This window comes from Heteronotia binoei, chromosome 13, assembly GCF_032191835.1.
Source record: "Heteronotia binoei isolate CCM8104 ecotype False Entrance Well chromosome 13, APGP_CSIRO_Hbin_v1, whole genome shotgun sequence".
Lineage (NCBI taxonomy): Eukaryota > Metazoa > Chordata > Lepidosauria > Squamata > Gekkonidae > Heteronotia > Heteronotia binoei.
In genome coordinates, this window is record NC_083235.1 from 12,153,235 (window position 1) to 12,176,694 (window position 23,460).

A 23,460-nucleotide genomic window follows, 5' to 3' on the forward strand; every position below is an offset into this window, starting at 1 on the left:
ACTTCTCTGAATGTCGTCTGAACTTCAGGCAAGCATGCACATACACATGCACGCGCACACACATATCAAAATTAAAAATTAAAAAAGCAAAAGCCAGCACCCTGCCCCAAAGTGGGGCTCTTTGATCACCATAGGGAGCCAGTTTGGTGTAGTGGTGAAGTGCGCGGATTCTTATCTGGGAGAACCGGGTTTGATTCCCCTCTCCTCCACTTGCACCTGCTGGAATGGCCTTGGGTCAGCCATAGCTCCCGCAGAGTTGTCCTTGAAAGGGCAGCTGCTGTCAGAGTTCTCTCAGCCCCACCTACCTCACAGGGTTTGATTCCCCCACTCTTCCACTTGCAGCTGGTGGAATGGCCTTGGGTTAGCCATTGCTCTTGCAGAGCTGTCCTTGAAAGGGCAGCTTCTGGGGAGAGATCTCTCAGCCCCACCCACCTCACAGGGTGTCTGTTGTGGTGGGGGGGGGAGATAAAGGAGATTGTGATCCGCTCTGAGATTCGGAGTGGAGGGCGGGATATAAATCTAACATCACCATCATTATCATCCCACATTTGATGTTAAGAAAAGCTGTCACTCCGTTAAAGAAATCTTAGCTGCTGGTGGTGTTAATTGATTAATTAAATATGCATGTAAAACTTAGTTCTTTTTTTTTAAGTGTTGTTCTTTGGTTTTTAGATTAACATATATGCCCTAGGAAGAGCCCCGTGGCGCAGAGTGGTAAAGCTGCAGCACTGCAGTCCTAAGCTCTGCTCATGACCTGAGTTTGATCCCAGCGGAAGCTGGGCTCAGGTAGCCGGCTCAAGGTTGACTCAGCCTTCCATCCTTCCGAGGTCAGTAAAATGAGGACCCAGCTTGCTGGGAGGAAAGTGTAGATGACTGGGGAAGGCAATGGCAAACCACCCCACCAAAAGCCTGCCATGAAAACGCTGTGAAAGCAACGTCACCCCAGAGTTGGAAACGACTGGTGCTTGCACAGGGGACTACCTTTACCTTTTTAGAGCTCTGTGGCGCAGAGTGTTAAAGCTGCAGCACTGCAGTCCTAAGCTCTGCTCACGACCTGAGTTCGTTCCCCGACGGAAGCTGGGTTTTCAGGAGCCGGCTGGAGGTTGACTCAGCCTTCCATCCTTCCGAGGTTGGTCAAATGAGGACCCAGCTTGCTGGGGGGGGGAAGTGTAAAAGACTGGGGAAGGCCATGGCAAACCACCCCGTCAAAAGTCTACCGTGAAAACGCTGTGAAAGCAACGTCACCCCAGAGTTGGAAACGACTGGTGCTTGCCCAGGGGGCTGCCTTTTTCCTTTTTATAGGCCCTAGGAGAAGCCATCTTGGAAAAGCCACTCTCTTCTCCATGAGAGAGAAAGGAGGGCGTGTGTGCCTCTTGCCAAATGAGAATGGGTGTTGTGAAGTGTTTGCCTTGAGAAATAATTAAGCTGCTCCTTTAAAAGCCTGCTTCCCAATTAACTGGAGACGCAAATGAAACTTTGACCTCTGTTGCGGGGAAGGGTTGCCACGTCTGGCTTGGAAAACGCCCGGAGATCTTGGGGGGGGGTGGAGCCTGAGGAGGGCGGGGTTTGGAGGGGGAGGGGCCTCAGCAGGATACAACGCTGTGAAGCCCACCCTTCAAAGCTATCGTTTCCTGTGGCCTGGCAATCGGTTGTAATTCTGGGAGATGACAATCAGGCAAGGGTCGCTGGCTCTGAGTTGGAGCCTGGGGAGAGGGCGGTTTGGGGAGAGGAGGAGCTTCTTGGGGAGGGGAGGAGTTTCAGCAGGGTATAACGCTGTAGAGTCCACCCTCGGAAGCAGCCATTTTCTCCAGGGGGACTGAGCTCGATCATCGGCAGTTGTAATAGCGGGAGATCTCCAGGTGGTACCTGGAGGCTCGCAACCCTACTGAATCGAGAGCATCGCTTCTTATAACCCTACTGAATCGAGCGTGTCCCCAGATACGCCCCAGAAGTCGTTGCTATCGGCTATGCAACACCTCCTGACCAGGATGCCTGGCTCGCCTCAATCAGGGCCAGGGCCTTTTCAGTCCTGGCCCCTGCCTGGTGGATTCAGCTCCCTGTGGAGAATCGGGCCCTACCTGAACGACTACCATTTCGTAGGGCCTGCAAGACGGAGCTGTTCCGCCGGGTTTATGGTTGAGGCAGAGGGCGTCGTATTATTCCATCATTTGGCCTCCCTTGTGGGTACATCGTGCCCTCGTGGTGACATTGTACCTTATTGGGGTGACACCACTTAAATGTGGGCTTATAACTGGCTCCTCGACATGCTGTGCCTTTTTCGCCGATGGTGCGTTTTATTTATTGGGGTTTTTTTTTTACTGTTTAATTTTATTGTGGTATCTTGACTCTGTTTTATAGCTTTGTATTGTTGCTATTCTATGCTGTGATCCGCCTTGAGCCTGGTTACGGGAGAAGGCGGAATAGAAGCCTATAATACAAGTATAAATAAATAAATATTGGACACTGCCGTTTAAGACTGCAAAGAGGGGAAATGTCATATTTGAACGCATCGCAAAGCACTGTGTCAGCGAGGACAGTATTAACTTGATAGATACGGGAAGGTCCATCTAAATGTTGAGGACTAACCCAAGTGATTAATCACACCGACTAACCCAAGTGAGTATTAATCACACCGATGAGTTTTACGGCCATTCCATTTGGTCTGAGAAACGCTCCAGTGACATTTCGGAGGCTGACGCTTCGCTTGCTGCAAGGGTTCCGGTCATTTGCCCCAGCTGATCTGACTCTGCTCTCTAACCAGCGGCGGAATTCTCGCGGGATCTTCATTTGCATATTAGACCACGCACCCCTGATGGAGCCAATCCTCTGAGAGCTTACAAGACTCTTTTTTTGTAAGCTCTCGGGAGGATTGGCTACATCAGGGCGGTGTGGCCTAATATGCAAAGGAGCACCTGCTAGAATTCCACCCCTGTCTCTGACTCATGGGAAGAGCATCTAGAGCAGGGGTGCTGGACTCATTTGTTATGAGGGCCGGATCTTTACCTTGTCGGGCTGGGCCACGTGTGTCATAAAATGTAATGCCAGGTAGGGGAGATATAAACTCTATAAAGCAGGGGTCCCCAACCCCCGGGCCCTGGACCAGTACCGGTCTGTGGCCTGTCAGCAACCGGGCCACCAGCCTCCCCACCGCCACCCCCCCGTGGCGCAACCTCCCCCCTCCATTTTTATGATGTTAAGCTGGGAAAGCGCCTTCGGGGCTCTTTAAAAGCTCAACCCCCCCCCACGGCAGCAGCGGCGAGCAACCGCTGAACAAGCCGCTGAACAAGTGGCAGCGGGTCACTTGCCACTGCTGCCACGGTTTCCCCCGTGGATCAGCTGATTGATGGCAGGGAGCGTGTGAGCTTTTAAAGAGCCTGGAAGGTGCTTTCCCGGCTTAAAATCATAAAAACAGAGGGAGGAGGAGGTGCCACGGGGTGGGGCGGCGGCGAGGCTCAGCAGGGGGAAGGTCAAATTCAGTTCCCTCACCCTGCCGGCCTTGGGGCCACGGTGGGCCATCCGCCGGTCCCTGGTGCCAAAAAGGTTGGGGACCATTGCTATAAAGGATGCAGACAAACACATTCAGCCTAATCCACCTCACTGGCTTGTTGAAACTCAGCCAACGGAAGGAAGAGAGGCTTGGCTCAGTAGCTCTGCTGTGCAATTGAGAGAGTCGGGCAAAACTAGCTCTCCTTCCCCCACTTCCTCCCCAAAGGGGAAGCTTTGCTGTGTAGGTCCTGTGCGATTGAGCAAGCCTGGTAAAGCAAGCGGGAATGCAGAAGGAAGCAAGAAGCAGGAGAAAGAAGCAGATGACAGCCAGTTGCTCACGGGCCTGATTGGAGCCCTCTGGTGGGCTGATTCGGCCCCTGGGCTGCATGTTCGACATCCCTAATCTACAGTATGTGCAGAGCATTCTGCGATGCCCATGTGAATGGAAACCAAGCCACCCTTGTAGATCAGTTGATCTCTAGAATATTAAGGGGGTGATACGCCGAGAATTGTTCTGCCCCCCTCTCTCACTTTCTTATGCCTATTCTCCCCTCCCTACAGAGTTGCCAGGTGCTGAATGACTCCGTGATGCTGTGCAAGGCCCCAGGCATCGTACCTGGGGAGCAGGCCCTGCCTCTTGGGGGCGCTAACCCTGATGAGTTCGGTTTCCTCTTGGACGACGTGGCTGCCGTGCGCACCCTCAACCGCTCGGCTTTCACCTACTACCCCGATCCCAGTTTTGAGCCATTCGGTCCCAGCGGCATCCTGGAAATTAAGCCTGGATCCCACGTAGTCCTCAAGGTACTGGAGCTGTATGGGCTGCGGGGGGCGTTTCAAAGGTCATTGTGAGTCAAAGATGTCACAGTTCACTTCTAATCAAGGTCACAGTCTCGTTCTGGGAAGATTCTTCCCTTGGTGTCTTTAGGGTTGCCAGGTCCAATTCAAGAAATATTTGGGGACGTTGGGGGTGGAGCCCAGAGACTTTGGGGGTGGAGCCTGGAGACATTGGGGGTGGAGCCAGTAGCAAGGGCCTGACAAGAATAATTGAACTGCAGAGGGAGTTCTGGCCATCACATCGAAAGGGAGTGGAAAAGGAGTGGAAGAAATTTAAAGGATATATGGAGAAAGAATGGAATATAAAGTTATTGGACAATTTATTAGTATTAATGAGAGAAGAAAAATATTGGACTTTGATTGGTTAGTGGTACCTTTGATTGGTTAGTGGTACCTTTGCAATATAATTTAAATTTATAACTTCGGGGAAGTCAAAAATTGGAGGGAGGAGGGGTTGAAATATCATATGGGTTAGCATAGAAAAGAGACAATTAATTATTGTAACCATACGTTATTATTAAATTGTTAAGAACGAAAGGGACTGCACACCTTTTAAATGATCTCCCTTCAGTGGAAATAATGAAGGATAGGGGCACCCCCTGGTCCAACATTTGTTAAACTTGGAGAGTCTTTCGAGGAGAGGCATTGGATGCTAGCTGCAAATTTGGTCCCTCTAGCTCAACAAACAGCCTGCCGAGCCCCAGATACCTGCAGATCAGTTCTCCAGTATACCCTGTGGGAATTGATCTCCGTAGGGAATAATGGAGTGCACAGCAGACTTCCCCCCCGCCAACGCCTGCTTTCTGATGACCCTGAAGCAGGGGGAGGGCCTCCAACCCGGGATATCCCCTGCCCCCACCTGGGGATTGGGCAAACCGGAAACTGCAGTGTACTGATTAGCAAACACTATAAATAAACCACTGCTTAAGCAATTTCTTTCATAATGATGCAATCATTATTATTATCATCACAAACCAAAATTCATTCGACGTCCATAGACAAATCAAAAAGTTATTTCAAAGTCAGAATGTTATTTCACATCGCTCTTGTAAGGTAGTACCTTATAGTCCACTGTCTCAGCCCTCCTTTGCTTGAAAGACGTAGACAGCGCCACGCTTGTATATGATTCCTCCTATGGGGAGCAGACCAAAGTCTGACAGGTGCCGCCGCGCAGGAGGAATCATATACAAGCGTGGTGCTGTCTAACATTCTGATTTTGAAAGGTACTACCTCACAAGAGCGGCGTGAAAGAACTTATGAAGGAAATTGCTTAAGCATTTATTTGCAACATAAAAACGCAGTGGTTTATTTATAGTCCCACCTGGGGATTGGGAACCCTGGGTGCCTTGGAGTGATATTTCATCTTCAGCTGATCCGCTGGTTGCACCCTTTGAGAGAAGTGCAGGACCTCACTTCTGTCGTCCCGCGCGACCTCTGAATTAGACTACTGTCTGCCCCTTCCTGAAGCTGGAAGATGCCAAGCTCACAACAGCGTAGGGAGGTGAGGGAGCCCCCACTCACCCTTTCCACCACATTGACAAAGCTGCAGGGGGGGGCGCAGGAGTTGTTTTCTGCACATCTGGGGAGCCCCCGAGTACATCATGGCCCTTGTCTTGTCTAGGGGGGTCCGGGCTTCCCTGCTTCCACAGTAGGCGTGAGTCAGCCTTTTACTATTAAGTACAGTGGTGATTATAATGAACGAGTCGGGACTGACTAGGACCGGGGTGGCCAAACTGTGGCTCGGGAGCCACATGGGGCTCTTTCGCACATGTTGTGTGGCTCTCAAGGCCCCCCTCCTCCCAACTTGGAGAAAGCATTAAATCTTTGGTGTAGTGGTGAAGTGCGTGGACTCTTATCTGGGAGAACCAGGTTTGATCCCCCACTCCTCCACTTGCAGCTGCTGGAATGGCCTTGGGTCAGCCATAGCTATCGCAGGAATTGTCCTTGAAAGGGCAGCTGCCGTGAGAGCCATCTCAGCCCCACCCACCTCGCAGAGTGTCTGTTGTGGAGGAAGGAGATAAAGGAGATTGTAAGCCACTCTGAGACTGACTCTGATTCAGAGAGTAGGGTGGGGTATAAATCTGCAGTCTTCTTTTTCACTGGTGGTGGATCAGGCAAATTCCTGTACCTGCATCATCACCGTAACATGCCCGGCTGTGTTCATTCCCTTTATGCCTTCGTTCATTCCCTTTACAACTTCGTTCATTCCCTTTACGCCTTCATTCATTCCCTTTATGCCTTCGTTCATTCCCTTTACGCCTTCATTCATTCCCTTTATGCCTTCGTTCATTCCCTTTACGCCTTCATTCATTTCCTTTATGCCTTCGTTCATTCCCTTTACACCTTCATTCATTCCCTTTATGCCTTCGTTCATTCCCTTTACGCCTTCATTCATTCCCTTTATGCCTTCGTTCATTCCCTTTACGCCTTCATTCATTTCCTTTACGCCCTCGTTCATTCCCTTTACGCCTTCATTCATTCCCGTTGCACAGCACCCAAGATGGGGGAGGAGCCTTTCTCTTAAAAGCGTAGCTGTTAATGAATGCTTTTTAATCCCTGGTGTCACAAAACAAACCGAATACATAATTATACATAACAGTTGCATTCCCTGAGTGGCTTAAAATATTTATGTGCCCCCGAACTCTAGTCGTCGTTTCGGAGGCGGGGGGGTTGAGCTTAACACACAAGCCTTCAGCGTGATGTCTAGAAGTTGTTCTGTTTTATTTACATAAAGGATGTCGCCGTCTGCAATTTAGTGCCTCTGTTTTCATGCCTTTCGAACAAGAGGATCTGCATGGTTTTGTGACATTTTGGGGCCGCCTTTCCCTTTTTTGTGAGGCCCCGCCCGCAGACTCAGAACAGTGCGTTCAAGGAGAAGTCAAACACTTGCGGAAAATGTTTCAGAGGTTAGCCGTGGTCGGTCTGCAGTAGAACTGTTAGGTTCGAATCCAGAAGCATTTTAGAGGCAGACAAGAGCAGGGTTGGCCAAACTGCGGCTTGGGAGCCACACTGTGGCTCTTTCACACATATTGTGTGGCTCTTGAAGGCCCCACTGCTCCATCTGCCAACTTGGAGAAGGCAGTTCTCTCTTTAAATCACCTCTCCAAGCCAAGCCATCCGGCCTTCATTAGCTGACCATCTCTATTAGATCTAGCCGCCTGACTTAAGCCAACTCGCCTTCATTAGCTCCATTTACGGCAGCCTTTCCATCCCATTTTGTGGATTATCGTTAATCTCCTTTCGAGGTCTAACAAGAGGGCTGCAAAAGTCCGCTGCGTGGGCAACAATAAGACTTCACGACCTATCCTGATTGGATGAGTTTGGAGGACTGATCTAGTCCTGATAGCGGGCTTTGTAATATTTAAATTAAGTTTTAAATCTATATTATATGTTGTCGAACTATTAAACATCATATTTTAAAGCTATTAGTTCCATCCTTAAACTTCTGAATCTGAATTGTGCGTCTCTACTTCTCTCCAGGGGTGGAATTCTAGCAGGAGCTCCTTTGCGTATTAGGCCACACACCCCTGATGCAGCCAATCCTCCCAAGAGTTCACAAAAAAGAGCCTTGTAAACTCTCAGAGGATTGGCTCCATCAGTGGTGTGTGGCCTAATACGCAAAGGAGCTCCTGCTAGAATTCCACCCCTGGGCCACACACCCCTGATGTAGTCAATCCTCCAAGAGCTTACAAAAAAGAACCTTGTAAGCTCTTGGAGGATTGGCTCCATCAGGGGTGTGTGGCCTAATATGCAAAGGGGCTCCTGTTAGAATTTCACCCTTGCTTATCGCATTTTACTGACCATCTTTATTAGATCTAGCCGCCTGACTTAAGTCCAGTAAATTGTCGGGCTTTACAGTCTGTTTTATGAAGAATAAAGTGACATTTTCTCATCTCTCCTGTCTCTCAGGGTAGGAACCTGATCCCAGCAGTCTCGGGCAGCTCACGGCTCAACTACACAGTTCTGATTGGTGGGGAGCCCTGCACCCTCACGGTCTCAGAGACTCAGCTGCTGTGCGACTCACCAAGCCAAACAGGGGAACAGCCTGTCACGGTATGTTTGACTCAGGAAGGGAAAGAGCCGCGATCGTAAAGACAGGATGACTCTGCCTATACCAGGGGTGGCCAGACCGTGGCTCCAGAGCCGCGTGTGGGGCTTCCACCCACATTGTGCGACTCTTGAAGCCCCCACCGCCTGCCAGCCATCTTGGAGAAGGCACTTCTCTCTTTAAATCATTCTCCAAGCCAAGCCAACTGGTATTTAAGGAGGGCATTTAAAGTTAAAGTTGCTTCCTTTCCATGTCTCCCTCCCACCTTTCTTCCTTCCTTGGCTCTCGAAGCCCCTACCGCCTTGTTGGCTGGCTTGGAAAAGGCATTTGTCGCTTTCAATAACTTCTCCAAGCCAGCTGGTATTTAAAGAGGGCATTTAAAGTTAAAGTTGCTTCCTTTCCATGTCTCCCTCCCATCTTCCTTCCTTCCTTCCTTGGCTCTTGAAGCCCCCACCGCCTCATTGGCTGGCTTGGAAAAGGCATTTGTCTCTTTCAGTCATTCTCCAAGCCAAGCCAGCTGGTATTTAAAGAGTGCAGTTAAAGTTAAAGTTGCTTCCTTTCCATGTCTCCCTCCCATCTTCCTTCCTTCCTTCCTTGGCTCTTGAAGCCCCCACCGCCTCATTGGCTGGCTTGGAGAGGGCATTTGTCTCTTTCAGTCATTCTCCAAGCCAAGCCAGCTGGTATTTAAAGAGTGCATTTAAAGTTAAAATTGCTTCCTTTCCATGTCTCCCTCCCATCTTCCTTCCTTGGCTCTTGAAGCCCCCACCGCCTCATTGGCTGGCTTGGAGAGGCCATTTGTCTCTTTCAATCACTTCTCCAAGCCAAGCCAGCTGGTATTTAAAGAGTGCATTTAAAGTTAAAGTTGCTTCCTTTCTACCTCACCTCCCCCAATCTACTTATCTATCTTCCTTCCTTCCTTCCTTCCTTCCTTCCTTCCTTCCTTCCTTCCTTCCTTCCTTCCTTCCTTCCTTCCTTCCTTCCTTCCTTCCTTCCTTCCTTCCTTCCTTCCTTCCTTCCTTCCTTCCAGGGGGGGCACAGGTTTCGGCCTGGGGTACTAGAACCCCCTAGCACCGGGCCGGCATCCAGGGCAACCATCTAGCCCAGTTAGGAACATTGTTGTCCTTTTCCCACCTAGCGTCTGACTGCCTGCTGTCAGAAGTGAACGATGGGCTCTTGGGTTCATCCATCAGGGCTGTCTTCAGTGGCGATATGGCGGGTCTTCACCTCTTTCCCTTCTTCTCTTTGCAGATCTTGGTCGGGGGGCTCGCCTTCTCCCCGGGGACTCTGCATATATACCCCGAGGCAGCCCTCCCTCTCCCAGCTCTGGTCGGGTTGGGGGCTGGAGGTAGCTTGCTTCTGGGGGCTATTATCGGGGTGCTGGTGGCCTACAAGCGGAAGACGCGGGACGCCGACCGGACGCTGAAACGCCTGCAGCTGCAGATGGACAACCTGGAATCCCGCGTGGCCCTGGAGTGCAAGGAAGGTACGGAGAGGGGGGGGGGGGTATGTTGGCTTTTTTATTGTTCATTAATTTATTCTAAGATACTTCTACATCCTGCTTGTCTCCCCATTGGAGACTCAAAATGGCTGGCAAAACCTTTCCTCCTGCATGCTTTTACCATTTCAACAGCCACCCTGTAAGGAAGGTCAGGTATATTTTATTAGTATAGCCAAATACGATTGAATATTACCGAATAATCACTTTCTGTGGCAAAGCAGGGATTCGAACCTGGGTCTCTGAGATTCTAGCCCAGCACTCCAGTCACTGCATCATGCTGTCCTAGATGCCTGTGAGAAGTGAACAAAGCAATAAGAAAGGATGTGGCTTCCGCGTATATAAGCAGTACATAAGAACATAAGAGAAGCCATGTTGGATCAAGCCAATGGCCCATCCAGTCCAACACTCTGTGTCACACAGTGGCCAAAATATATATACACACACACACACACACTGTGGCTAAAAGCCACTGATGGACCTCTGCTCCATATTTTTATCCAATCCCTTCTTGAAGCTGGCTATGCTTGTAGTCGCCACCACCTCCTGTGGCAATGAATTCCACATGTTAATCACCCTTTGGGTGAAGAAGGACTTTCTTTTATCCGTTTTAACCTGACTGCTAAGCAATTTCATTGAATTCCCACGAGTTCTTGTATTGTGAGAAAGGGAGAAAAGTACTTCTCTCTACCCTCTCCATCCCATGCATAATCTTGTAAACCTCTATCATGACACCCCGCAGTCGACATTTCTCCAAGCCAAAGAGCCCCAAGCGTTTTAACCTTTCTTCATAGGCAAAGTGTTCCAAACCTTTAATCATTCTAGTTGCCCTTTTCTGCACTTTTTCCAATGCTATAATATCCTTTTTGAGGTGTGGTGACCAGAATTGCACACAGTATTCCAAATGAAACCACACCATCGATTTATACAGGGGCATTATGATACTGGCTGATTTGTTTTCAATTCCCTTCCTAATAATTCCCAGCATGGCGTTGGCCTTTTTTATTGCAATCGCACACTGTCTTGACATTTTCAGTGGGTTATCTACCACGACCCCAAGATCTCTTTCTTGGTCAGTCTCTGCCAGTTCACACCCCATCAACTTGTATTTGTTACTGGGATTCTTGGCCCCAATGTGCATTACTTTGCACTTGGCCACATTGAACCTCATCTGCCACATTGACGCCCACTCACCCAGCCTCAACAGATCCCTTTGGAGTGCCTCACAATCCTCTCTGGTTCTCACCATGGTTCTCAGTAAAACGCTTCTTTGGCGCTTTAGTATATTTCTTTTACTTTCACAGGGCAGCTCATTGGGTCAGCAGTAGCACCTTTCAGACCAGGCAGAGGTGGCCAAACTTTCTTAATGTAAGAGCCACATAGAATAAATGTCAGAGGTTTGAGAGCTGCAAGACGTGAACATCAGATGTTTGAGCCGGAAGGAAGGAAGGAAAATAGATTGGGGGAGAGAGAGGTGGAAAGAAAGCAACTTTAATTTTAAATGCATTCTCCAAATCAGTGGCTGGCTTGGCTTGGAGGTGATTTAAAGAGAGAAATGCCTTCTCCAAGCCAGCGGATGAGGTGAGGGGGCTTCAAGAGCCACACAATATGTGCGAAAGAGCCACATGTGGCTCCCGAGCCGCAGTTTGGCCACCCCTGTTCCAGGCCTCAGATTCAGCAGGAGCACACCCCCAGCAGCCCTCATTAACTTCTGGAGAAGCCTGCGCCACCTTTTCTCCACTTCTTATGTGATTTTGGGCAGCGGGTGTCTTGCTGGCCTTTTGACTTTGGGGGTGGGGGGGCAGCCCAGGAGAGCCCCAGGTGAGCGAGGCCTGCTTGGGCTAGCCGGATCTCTAGCCAGCCCAAACAGGCCTCACTCATCCGGGGCTCTCCTTTCTTGCATTGGGTTGCTTTTGGCTGGGGGGGCGGGCATATGCTTATGAGTTACGCTAACGAGCTCCGCCCCCTATTTTTCTACAAAACAACCCCTTTTCCAGACGAATAAGAGTGATTCGCTAAACATACCCCCCAAACCTCACTGGTCTTTAGGGTGGTCCAAATCTGGGTTTTGGTTTGCTTTTTGTCGGCCTCCTCTTTGAGCCGCTGAAGTGGCCTCGCATCGGCCTGGTCACAGCCCTAGGGAGTAAAACTGTCCCTTACTGTGATTATTCTGGCCTTCTTAAGCCACGAGCCGTTCGGCTGTTGTATGCTTGCGCTAGGTCCAGTTCCAGAGCAAGGAATCCCTCTTTTCTCAGCAGGACAGAAACGCTGCCGTTTCCCGTAACAGATAGTATGCTTTATTCCGCTAACTGGTTGTCGGGCTTCAAGTAAATGTGGCCAATTTAGGAATCTGACACGGCTGCAGCTGTGCAGAATTAGAGCATCGAATGACAAAAAGGGATTCTCGAGAAACTGGATTCCCTTAGAGCGAGCTGCGTTTGGCTGAGGTTCCCGGCACGTGTCAGCCACATGTCCGTGCGACCTGCCAAACTACGTGCACATGCAGTTATCAAGTGGGGCAAGCCATGTGTCGACTGAACGCCAGTTGCTCCATAGAAGAGCTGCTCTTTTGCACCCAGCGTGACCTAAGAGCCAGTTTGGTGTAGTGGTGAAGTGTGCAGACTCTTATCTGGAAATACCGGGTTTGATTCCCCCCTCCTCCACTTGCACCTGCTGGAATGGCCTTGGGTTAGCCATAGCTCTCACCGATTTGTCTTTGAAAGGGCAGCTGCTGTAAGAGCTCTCTCAGCCCCACCTACCTCACAAGTTTGATTCTCCACTCCTCCACTTGCAGCAGCTGGAATGGCCTTTGGTCTGCTATAGCTCCTGCAGAGTTGTCCTTGAAAGGGCAGCTGCTGTAACAGCCCCCCCTACCTCACAGGGTTTGATTCTCCACTCCTCCACTTGCAGCTGCTGGAATGGCCTTGGGTTAGCCATAGCTCTCGCAGAGTTGTCCTTGAAAGGGCAGCTGCTGTAAGAGCTCTCTCAGCCCCACCTACCTCACAGGGTTTGATTCTCCACTCCTCCACTTGCAGCTGCTGGACTGGCCTTGGGTTAGCCATAGCTGTTGCAGAGTTGTCCTTGAAAGGGCAGCTGCTGTAAGAGCTCTCTCAGCCCCACCCACATCACAGGATATCTGTTGTGGGGGAGGAAGTTAAAGAAGATTGTGAGCCACTCTGAGATTCGGAGTGGAGGGCGGGATATAAATCCAATATCATCATCATGTTCTTTTGGGGGAAGGGGCCAGGCATATGAGTTTGCAGTGTTCCCTCTAAGCTGAGTTAGTGTGAGCTAGATCACAGTTTTGTAGCCTCCAGCTCACACATTTTTGTCTCTGCTCAGGAAGGATGGCCCCAGAAGCCCACCCATTTATGCAGCCGCCAAATCGCTCACTCACAACTTTGATGCCAGCAGCTCAGAAAGTCGAATTTTTGCTCACAAGGCTCCACAGCTTAGAGCAGGGGTGGCCAAACTTGCTTAACGTAAGAGCCACAGAGAATAAACATCAGACGTTTGAGAGCCGCAAGGCATGAACATCAGATGATTGAGAGCTGGAAGGAAGGCAAATAGATGGGGGGAGGGGAAGGTGGAAAGAAAGCAACTTTAAACCCATTCTTCCAGCTGCTGGCTGGCTCAGCTTGGAGAAGCGATTTAAAGAGGGAGATGCCTTCTCCAAGCTGGGTGACAGAGTGGTGGGGGCTTCAAGATCCACACAATATGTGAGGAAGAGTCACAGGTGGCTTCCGAGCCACAGGTTGGCCACCCCTGGCTTGGAAGAAGAAATTGGATTTATATCCCGTCCTATACTCTGAATCTCAGTCTCAGAGCGGTCATGATCTCCTTTACCTTCCCCCCTCCCCACACACATAACAGACACCCTGTGAGGTGGGTGGGGCTGAGAGAGCTCTGACAGAAACTGCCCTTTTAAGGACAGCCCTGCAAGAGCTCTGGCTGACCCAAGGCCATTCCAGCAGCTGCAAGTGGAGGAGTGGGGAATCAAACCCAGTTCTCCCAGATAAGTGTCTGCACGCTTCACCAAACTGGCTCTTACACCAAACTGGAGGGAGTGTCGGTGTGCGCGTATGCTTAATTTTTTTGATTCCTTACGCTTCACCTGTCCCAGAGCACGCCGAGGTTTCTGAGAGCCTTCCTTCCTTCTCCAGCTTTTGCCGAGCTTCAGACCGACATCAACGAGCTGACGAACAACATGGACGGCGTGAAGATCCCCTTCCTGGACTATCGAACGTACGCCAGGCGTGTGCTCTTCCCAGGTGTCGATGACCACCCAGCTCTCCAGGAGACCAGTGTGAGTGTGTGTGGGCACAAAGCCTGGCAGAGAGCGTTGCTTTGCGCTTCGGGAGAAGGGAAGACGAGCGATTGGAAGATGCTTCAGAAGCTTGCATTTGATGACAACAGGCGTTCCAGATAGGGTTGCCAAGTCCAATTCGAGAAATATCTGGGGGCTTTGGGGGTGGAGCCAGGAGACTTTGGGGGTGGAGCCAGGAGGCATGGGGGTGGAGCCAGGAGCAAGGGTGTGGCAAGCCTCATTGAACTTGGAAGGGAGTTCTGGTCATCACATTTAAAGGGACTGCACGCCTTTTCAATGCCTTCCCTCCATTGGAAAGAATGAAGGATAGGGCACCTTCTTTGGGGGCTCATAGAATGGGACCCCCTGGGTCAATCTTTTTAAAACCTGGAGGGACTTTTGAGGAGAGGCACTGGATGCTATGCTGCAAATTTGCTGCCTCTACCTCAAAAAAACAGCCCCCCAGATACCTGTGGATCTATTCTCCATTATACCCTATGGGAATTGGTCTCCATAGGGAATCATGGAGTGCCCAGCAGTCATTTCCCTCCCCCCCCCAACCCTGCTTTCTGAAGATCCTGAAGCAGGGGGAGGGCCTCCAAACTGGGGGATCCCCTGCTCCCACCTGGGGATTGGCAACCCTAGTTCCAGAGGAATTCTAAGTCCTGCAAGTTACAGTTTTTGGCTATTCCTAGGTCTCTAGTATCACCCCTCCTCCCCTCTTTGGTACTCTCTCTTCTCCCATGCGCTAGGGATGCCAGCCTCCAGGTGGGACCTGGGGATCCCCCAGAATTCCAGCTCATATCCAGGCTACAGAGACCAGTTCCCCTGGAGACAACGAATGCTTTGGAGGGTGGACTTTGTGGCATTGTACATCCCTGAGGTCGCTGTCCTCTCCAAGCGGCACTCCTTAATCACCAGGAGTTTCCCTACCTGGATCTGGAAACCCTACCCCCACATCCCCCGCCAGTTACGGTTGCCAAGTCCAATTTAAGAAATATCTGGGGATTTTGGGGGTGGAGCCAGGAGACATTGGGGGTGGAGCCAGGAAACATTGGGGGTGGAGCCAGGAGCAAGGGAGTGACAAGCATCATTGAACTCCAAAGGGAGCTCTGGCCATCACATTCAAAGGGACCGCGCCCCTTTTAAATGCCTTCTCTCCATTGGAAATAATGAAGGATAGGGGCACCTTCTTTGGAGGCTCATAGAATGGGACCCCCCTGGTCCAATCCTTCTGAAACTTGGAGAGTGTTTTGGGGAGAGGCATTGGATGCTGTGCTGCAAATTGGGTGCCTCTACCTCAAAAAGCAGGTCCCCCAGGGCCCCAGATACCTGCACATCAATTCTCCATTATCCCCTATGGGAATCAGTCTCCATAGGGAATAATGGAGTACCCAGCAGGCATTTCCCTCGCACCCCCCTCCGCTTTCTGATGACCCTAAAGCCGGGGAGAGGATCTCCAAACTGGAAGATTCCCTGCCCCCATCTGGGGATTGGCAACCCTAACTTTTTTTTGGTAGAGGCTGCCTTACATTTTCTTCTTTGGATGATAAAAGCTGCTGCCTCTCCCGTAAGCCAGCAATCCTTTAAAGGCCGAGAATGCATGAAAGGCCCCAGGCCACCCAGTCAGCAACTGTGGCACAAAGTGGATTCCAACCTCGGAAGGATGGAAGGCTGGCACAGACTGGTAAAGCTGCAGTACTGCAGTCGGAGCCCTCTGCTCACAACCTGAGTTCGATCCCAGCGGGAAATGGTTCAGGTAGCCGTCTCCAGGCTGACTCAGCCTTCCATCCTTCTGAGGTGGGTCAAACAAGGACCCAGCTTGCTGGGGGGAAAGTGCAGATGACTGGGGAAGGCAATGGCAAACCACCCCGTAAAAAGTCTGCTGTGAAAACGTTGTGAAAGCAATGTCACCCTAGAGCCAGAAACAACTGGTTCTTGTGCAGGGGACTACCTTTACCTTTTAAGATCCCCGTGGCGTAGAGTGGTAAAGCTGCAGTACTGCAGTCGGAGCCCTCTGCTCACGACCTGAGTTCGATCCCAGCGGAAGCCGGCTCCAGGTTGACTCAGCCTCCCATCCTTCCGAGGTCGGTAAAATGAGTACCCTGCTTGCTGGGAGGAAAGTGTAGATGACTGGGGAAGGCAATGGCAAACCACCCCGTAAAAAGTCTGCTGTGAAAATGCTGTGAAAGCAGCATCACCCCAGAGTCGGAAACGACTGGTGCTTGCACAGGGGACCTTTCCTTTCCTGGGTTTTCCTGATACAAGTTGGCATTGAGTTGCATGGAAGAAACTAAACTGGTTTCCTGGCAAATACGTTCCTTGCATTTGTATAAAAGGCAGATGGAGTTCACTTTTCTGAAACTTATAATGCATTGTTGTTGTTATTAGTTTATGTATATTCCGCCCATTCCCCCATTTGGGGGCTCAGAGCAGAATACATCAAAATAGTAATAAAATTGCAGTAAAAGTACAACTTCATAATAAAACCAATTTCAGCATTTAGTAAAGTTCAACAGGATGGTCCGGCAGGATGAGGTCACAGAATAATGTAGCGAGATGGTACTACAGAATGGCAGATTGGAACTGCAGACTAGCCCAAAAATAGTACCACAAAAGAGTGCAGTAGGGGAAGGCCGACCGATCAAATAGATAATGCCCACTGCCTCATCCAAAAACCTGGCGGAACATTTCATTTCATTTTCATTTCATTTTATTCAATTTATATCCCTCCCTTCCCACCAAAGCGGCTCACAACACAAAAGTTCTAACATAGGAATAAGTTTTAAAATACATCAGTTTATAACATTTAAAACAATAAGCCAGTAAAACAGTAAAACAGTAAATCAAAGCCATTTACCAAAGTACCATACTACAGCCTTCTATTCGAAATGTTCAAGTACCGATCAGTTGTATGCCAACTGGAAGAGGACTGTCTTACAGGCCCTGCGGAACTGCCCAAGGTCCTGCAAGGCCCTCACCTCTTCCGGTAGCTGGTTCCACCAGCAAGGGGCTGTGATTGAAAAGGCCCTGTCTCTGGTCGACTTAAGTCAGGCCTCCTTTGGCCCGGGGATTGCAAGCAGGTTTTGAGAACTCGATCTCAGCACTCTCTGGGGAACATGTGGGGAGAGACGGTCCCTAAGGTAGGCAGATCCTAGGCCATATAGGGCTTTAAAGGTAACAACCAGCACCTTGTACCGAACTCGGTATATTATTGGCAGCCGGTGCAATCCCAGCAGCCCCGGCTGGATGTGCTCCCATCTAGGAAGCCCTAATAGCAGCCGGGCAGCGGCAAACAGGTATTGTTTGATATAATTTCTTGGATTGTTTGTTCTTATTGAGGCTGGTTTCTCATGGAAGCCTTGTGCTTTGGATTCCCCTGCCCACCTGGGGATTGACAACCCTAACCAGGAAGATGCCAAACTTGACCCCCCCCCCCCCCGCAACAGCAGGTCACTGCCCCTCTGGGTGTCAGGGAGTTAGGCCAGGGGTGGGGAACCTCCGTCCCAAGGGCCGTATATGCCACATGGCCCTCGGGGATTGCTGGGCCAAACCGAGCCATGTGGCAGCCTCCCCAGGGCCAGGCAGGGATCACAGGGTCCAGATGTACTGTGCGGCAGCCTCCCTGGGGCCTGGCTGGCCGGCCAGAATTGATGCAGGGCCTGGAAAAGACTTACCACAGTTCAGTTTGCACTTGATGATCCCAGAAGGTGTGGCCTAATATGCTAATGAGTGTGTGACCTAATATGCTAATATCAGGGGATGTGGTCTAATATGCTGCTGAGTTCCTGCTGGGCTTTTTCTACAAAAAAGCCCTGGACCGATGCATTCGCCTAGGGCAGCGGGCCAGGTGTGGGGGATGGGGTGTGTGCCAGATGAGGCTCTCCCCACATGACTTCAAATAGAAAAACAATTATTTGCATTAATTTTGCTGGCCTGAATCATTCTCCCTCAGCAGAGCACTGTTTTTTAAGTTGATAATTTTTTATGGCCCGCGAATGATGTTATAAATATCCCTGCGGCCCTCGGCAGAAAAAGGGTTCCCCACCCCTGAGCTAGGCTCTCGCAGAGGATACATCATGCGTCTGCCCTGCGTGAACTCTGTCCGCATCCCCCGCTAGGCTGACCCAGTTAACCGCGTACTTTCTGTCGCCCTTGCAGACGCCCCCGAGCACGGAGAAAGGGCTGCGCCTCTTTGGGCAGCTGCTGCACACGCGGCCCTTCCTGCTGACCTTCATCCACACGCTGGAGAACCAGCGGGGCTTCTCCATGCGGGACCGAGGGGCCGTCGCCTCCCTGACGATGGTGGCTCTGCAGGGCAGGCTGGACTACGCCACCGGGGTCCTCAAGCAGCTGCTGGCAGACCTCATCGAGAAGAACCTGCAGAACCGGGCCCACCCCAAGCTCCTGCTCCGCCGGTGAGAGGCCTCCTCCCCGCCCCACCCCTTCGTGCGGCCATTTTAAAATAATTTTTTAAAAAAGTATTCGTGTGTGCACCTGTGCTTGCTTGCCTGCCTGGGAGGTATAGAATCATAGAGTTGGAAGGGATCTCCAGGGTCATCTCGCCCAAGGGCGTCGAACTCATTTGTTATGAGGGCCGGATCTGACATAAATAAGTCCTTGTCGGGCTGGGTCATGTGTGTGCCTATTTAAGATCAGATAGCAGAGATATAAACTTTATAAAGGATGCACGCAAAAGCAATTAAATATATATATATTTTAAAACTTAGATATGCTTAAAACGTTAGCACTTGCTGGTCTTAAAGGTCCTTTCTTTGTATTTCTCCCACGGGATCCAGGGAACTGGGAAAAGGAAGTTCTGGCTCTTTCCTTCCTTCCCCAGGGGACCAGGAGGGAGAGGAGCCTCAGCCAAAAGAAGGGAGAGAGGCTTGGCTCAGTAGCTCTGCTGTGTGATTGAGAGAGCCTGGAAAAGCAAGCTCTGCCTCCCCCCCCCCCCTTCCTTAGGCAATGGAGATAATAGAGTTGGAAGGGATCTCCAGGGTCATCTAGTCCAGGGGCGTCGAACTCATTTGTTCTGAGGGCTGGATCTGACATAAATGGGACCTTGTCGGGCCAAGCCATGTCGGGCTGGGCCATGTGTGTGCCTATTTAAGATCAGGTAGCAGAGATATAAACTTTATAAAGGATACGCACAAAGCAATTAAATATATATATATTTTTAAAACTTAGATATGCTTAAAACGTTAGCACTTGCTGGTCTTAAAGGTCCTTTCATTGTATTTCTCCCACGGGATCAAGGGAACTGGGCAAAGGAAGCTCCGGCTCTTTCCTTCCCTCCTTGGGGGGCAAGGAGGGGGAGGAGCCTCAGCCAAAAGAAGGGAGAGGGGCTTGGCTCAGTAGCTCTACTGTGTGATTGAGAGAACCTGGAAAAGCAAGCTCTGCCTCCCTCCCCCCTTCCTCAGGCAATGGAGATAATAGAGTTGGAAGGGATCTCGAGGGTCATGTAGTCCAGGGGTGTCGAACTCATTTGTTCTGAAGGCCGGATCGGACATAAATGAAACCTTGTAGTGCCGAACCATGTCAGGCTGGGCCATGTGTGTGCCTATTTAAGATCAGGCAGCAGAGATATAAACTGTATAAAGGACACAGATGAACACAATTAAATATATTTTTAAAAAGCTTTTAAAAAACATGCTTAACACATTAGCACTCATTGGTCTTCAAGGTACTTTCTTTGTATTTCTCCCATGAGAACCAAGACAAAGGAAGCTCTGGCTCTTTTCTTCCTTCAGTAAACAATAATACACGGATTGCCGGTATTACACAAGTACGAAAATGATCCAAAACCCGACAATAGAGAATAAGTCTCTGACTCTGTAGTGTGACTCCATTGAATGAGTTCAGAATAAGGATAAGGAGAATAATTCCTTGACATCCAGGACTCGATACATAAGAATAAGAAACAAAACAGAACAAAAAAAGACAAGTTGTGGTGTGACTTGAACATCATCTCTTGGCAGAACAGGATACAAAAAATACAATTGGATGTGACTTGAATGATACATCAGATAACAAAAGCCTTAACCACTGTTGAGAATTCATATGAAATTGAAACGGAGAAAATAAAACACCTAGGTCTTCATTTGGAGAACTTGGGCTAAAGATACCTACGTGGGACTTCATTTTCTTTCCTTCCTTCCCCAGGGGACCAGGAGGGGGAGGAGCCTCAGCCAATAGAAGGAAGAGAGGCTTGGCTCAGTAGCTCTGCTGTGCGTTTGAGAAAGCCTGGCAAAGCAAGCTGTGCCTCCTTTCCTTCCTCCCTAAGAGAGGAGCAGCCAATGGAGAAAATACAGACTTTGCTCTGCAACTCCTGTGATTGAGCAAGCCTTGCAGAGCAAGCTGAGATGCAGAAGGAAGCAAGAGAGAGGAAGAAGGAAGCAGACCAGAGCCAGTTGCTCGAGGGCCTGATAGGAACCCTCTGGAGGCATGATTTGGCCCCTGGGCCGTACGTTTGACACCCCTGATCTAGTCCAACCCAGGGCCAGCCCTGCCACTAGGCAAACATAGGTGATTGCCTAGGGCGCCAGCCTTTTTGGAGCAGAACTCCTTTGTATATCAGACCACACACCTTGATGTAGCCAATCCTCCTGGAGCTTACAGTACACCCTGTACTAAGAGCCCTGTAAGATCGGACTGGCCTGAGCCATCTAGATCAGGAATGAGACAAGCACAGGTGATTTGCCCTTGCCTGCCTCTGTTTAGCCACCCTGGACCTCCTTGATGGTCTCCCATCCAAGTACTAACCAGGAGCCACCCTGCTTATCTTACAAGATCTGGCAAGATCTAGCCTGGGCTATCCATGCCTAGGCAAGAGACTTACAGAGGTGGTTTGCCATTGCCTACCTCTGCATAGCAAGCCTGGACTTCCTTGGTGGTCTCCAATGTTCGCTCTAAGCTGTGGAGCCTTGTGAGCAAAAATTCTACTTTGTGAGCTACTGGCATTAAAGTTGGGAGCTGCTGGCATTAAAAGGGCCCCGTGGCGCAGAGTGGTAAAGCTGCAGTACTGCAGTCGGAGCCCTCTGCTCACAACCTGAGTTCGATCCTGGCGGAAGCTGGGTTCAGGTAGCCGGCTCGAGGTTGACTCAGCCTTCCATTCTTCTGAGGTCGGTAAAATGAGTACCCAGCTTGCTGGGGTAAAAGTGTAGATCAGGGGTCCCCAAACCCCGGGCCGTGGACCAGTACCGGTCCGTGGCCTGTTAGCAACCGGTCCGTGAGTTGTATAATTATTTCATTATATATTACAATGCAGTAATAATGATAATAAGACATTGCATTTATATCCTTACCTCCACTCCAGATTTCAGAGTCTCGGAGTGGCTCGCAATCTCCTTTACCTTTCTCTCCCACAACAGACACCCTGTGGGGTGGGTGGGGCTGAGAGAGCTCTCAGAGAAGCTGCCCTTTCAAGGACAACTCTGTGAGAGCTATAACTGACCCAGCAGCTGCAAGTGGAGGAGTAGGAAATCAAACCCAGTTCTCCCAGATAAGAGTCTTCACACTTAACCACCTTGCCAAACTAATAGAAATAAAGTGCACAATTGTATCATCCTAAAACCATCCCTCACCCGGTCTCTGGAAAAATTGTCTTCCACAAAACCGGTCGCCTGGTGCCAAAAAGGTTGGGGACCACTAGTGTAGATGACTGGGGAAGGCCATGGCAAACCACCCCATAAAAAGTCTGCCATGAAAACGTGAAAGCAACGTCACCCCAGAGTCGGAAACGACCGGTGCTTGCACAGGGGATGACCTTTACCTTTTTACTGGCATTAAAGTTGTGAGCTACTGCATAAATTAGTTTGCTCTGGGGCCATTTTTCTTGAGCTGAGACAAAAATGTGTGAGCTGCAGGCTGAAAAATTGTGAGCTAGCTCACACTAACTCAGCTTCGAGGGAACGCTGGTCTCCCATCCAAGTACTAACCAGAGCTGACCCTGCTTAGCTTCTGAGATCTGACAAGATCAGGCCATCCATCCTAACGGTGTTTTTGGCATAGGTAGTTTGGTCTGCTTAAGAAGGCCTTGAAGTTCCATTGATTTTAGGGTTGCCAAGTCCAATTTAAGAAATATCTGGGGACTTTGGGGATGGAGCCAGGAGACTTTGGGGGTGGAGCCAGGAGACATTAGGGGTGGAGCCAAGATCAAGGCTGTGACAAGCATAATTGAACTCCAAAGGGAGTTCTGGCCATCACATTTAAAGGGACGCACACCTTTTCAATGCCTTCCTTCCATAGGAAATAATGGACAGGGGCACCTTCTTTTGGGGCTCATAGAATTGGGCCCCCTGGTCCAATCATTTTGAAACTTGGGGGATATTTTGGGGAGAGGCACTAGATGCTATACTGAAAATTTGGTGCCTCTACCCCCCAAAAAGCAGCCCCCCCAGAGCCCCAGATACCGCGGATCAATTTTCCATTATTTTCTATGGGAATAAATCTCCATAGGGAATAACAGAGCTCCCAGCAGACATTTCCCTCCCCTCCCCCCACTTTCTGATGGCCATGAAGCGGGGGGGAGGGCCTCCAAACCGGGGGATCCCCTGCCCCCACCTGGGGATTGGCAACCCTAATTGTAGGCATTTGGTAGTTTAGGTTCCCCGTTTATAGCTCTGCCAGTGGCAGTCCTTTTAGTTCTCTGTTCCTTCTGGTGTTGCTGACTTCACTGCCAAAAAGCAAAGCAAGAATGTGGTCAGGGGTCTGTCCATCAGCGGGACCGCCTTTCTCCACGTGTTCCCCAGAGAGCACTGCGTTCAGGGACAAAAAATCTACTGTCCATCCCTGGACCAAAGGAGGAGGCTAGGTTGCGTTCGACACGAACTAGGGCCTTCTCGGTGGCAGCACCAGAATTGTGGAATGCTCTCCCGGAGGCCGTAAGGGCCCTGCGGGATCTTTCCACTTTCCGCAGGGCGTGTAAGACCGAACTGTTCCGACAGGCCTTTGATATGTAGCCGGGAGAGAACTGCCACCCGACATCATATAGAGTTCTAGGTGATCACCGTCAGAAAAGAAGAGCTCGCCTACGTTGTAGTGACACAGCACCACGGAATGTTTTTAAAATCTTAAATTGTGATCTATTGGTTTTTGCTGGTTTTCACTTGTGGCTATGGATGTCGTCAGCCGCCCTGAGTCCGCTTGCGGAGAGGGCGGGATAGAAATTTAAAGTAATAAATTTAAAGTAATAATAAATAAATAATGATGTGAAGAAAGGGCAGGGAGCCGCCTCGTGAAAGCCGCAGAGGCGGGAAGCGAGTTCCGATCTGAGCTCTTCCCCGGGAA

At 50.2% G+C, this 23,460-nt stretch overlaps 1 protein-coding gene across 1 annotated transcript in view; it reads left to right on the plus strand.

The window, feature by feature from the left end:
* PLXNA3 (plexin A3) overlaps positions 1 to 23,460 on the plus strand; it is a 142,509-nt gene that overhangs the window by 88,096 nt on the left and 30,953 nt on the right. Inside the window, 5 exon segments of the mRNA XM_060252484.1 lie at positions 4,048 to 4,287; positions 8,230 to 8,373; positions 9,617 to 9,851; positions 14,027 to 14,169; positions 18,331 to 18,587. Coding sequence (XP_060108467.1) covers positions 4,048 to 4,287; positions 8,230 to 8,373; positions 9,617 to 9,851; positions 14,027 to 14,169; positions 18,331 to 18,587 — 1,019 coding nt within the window.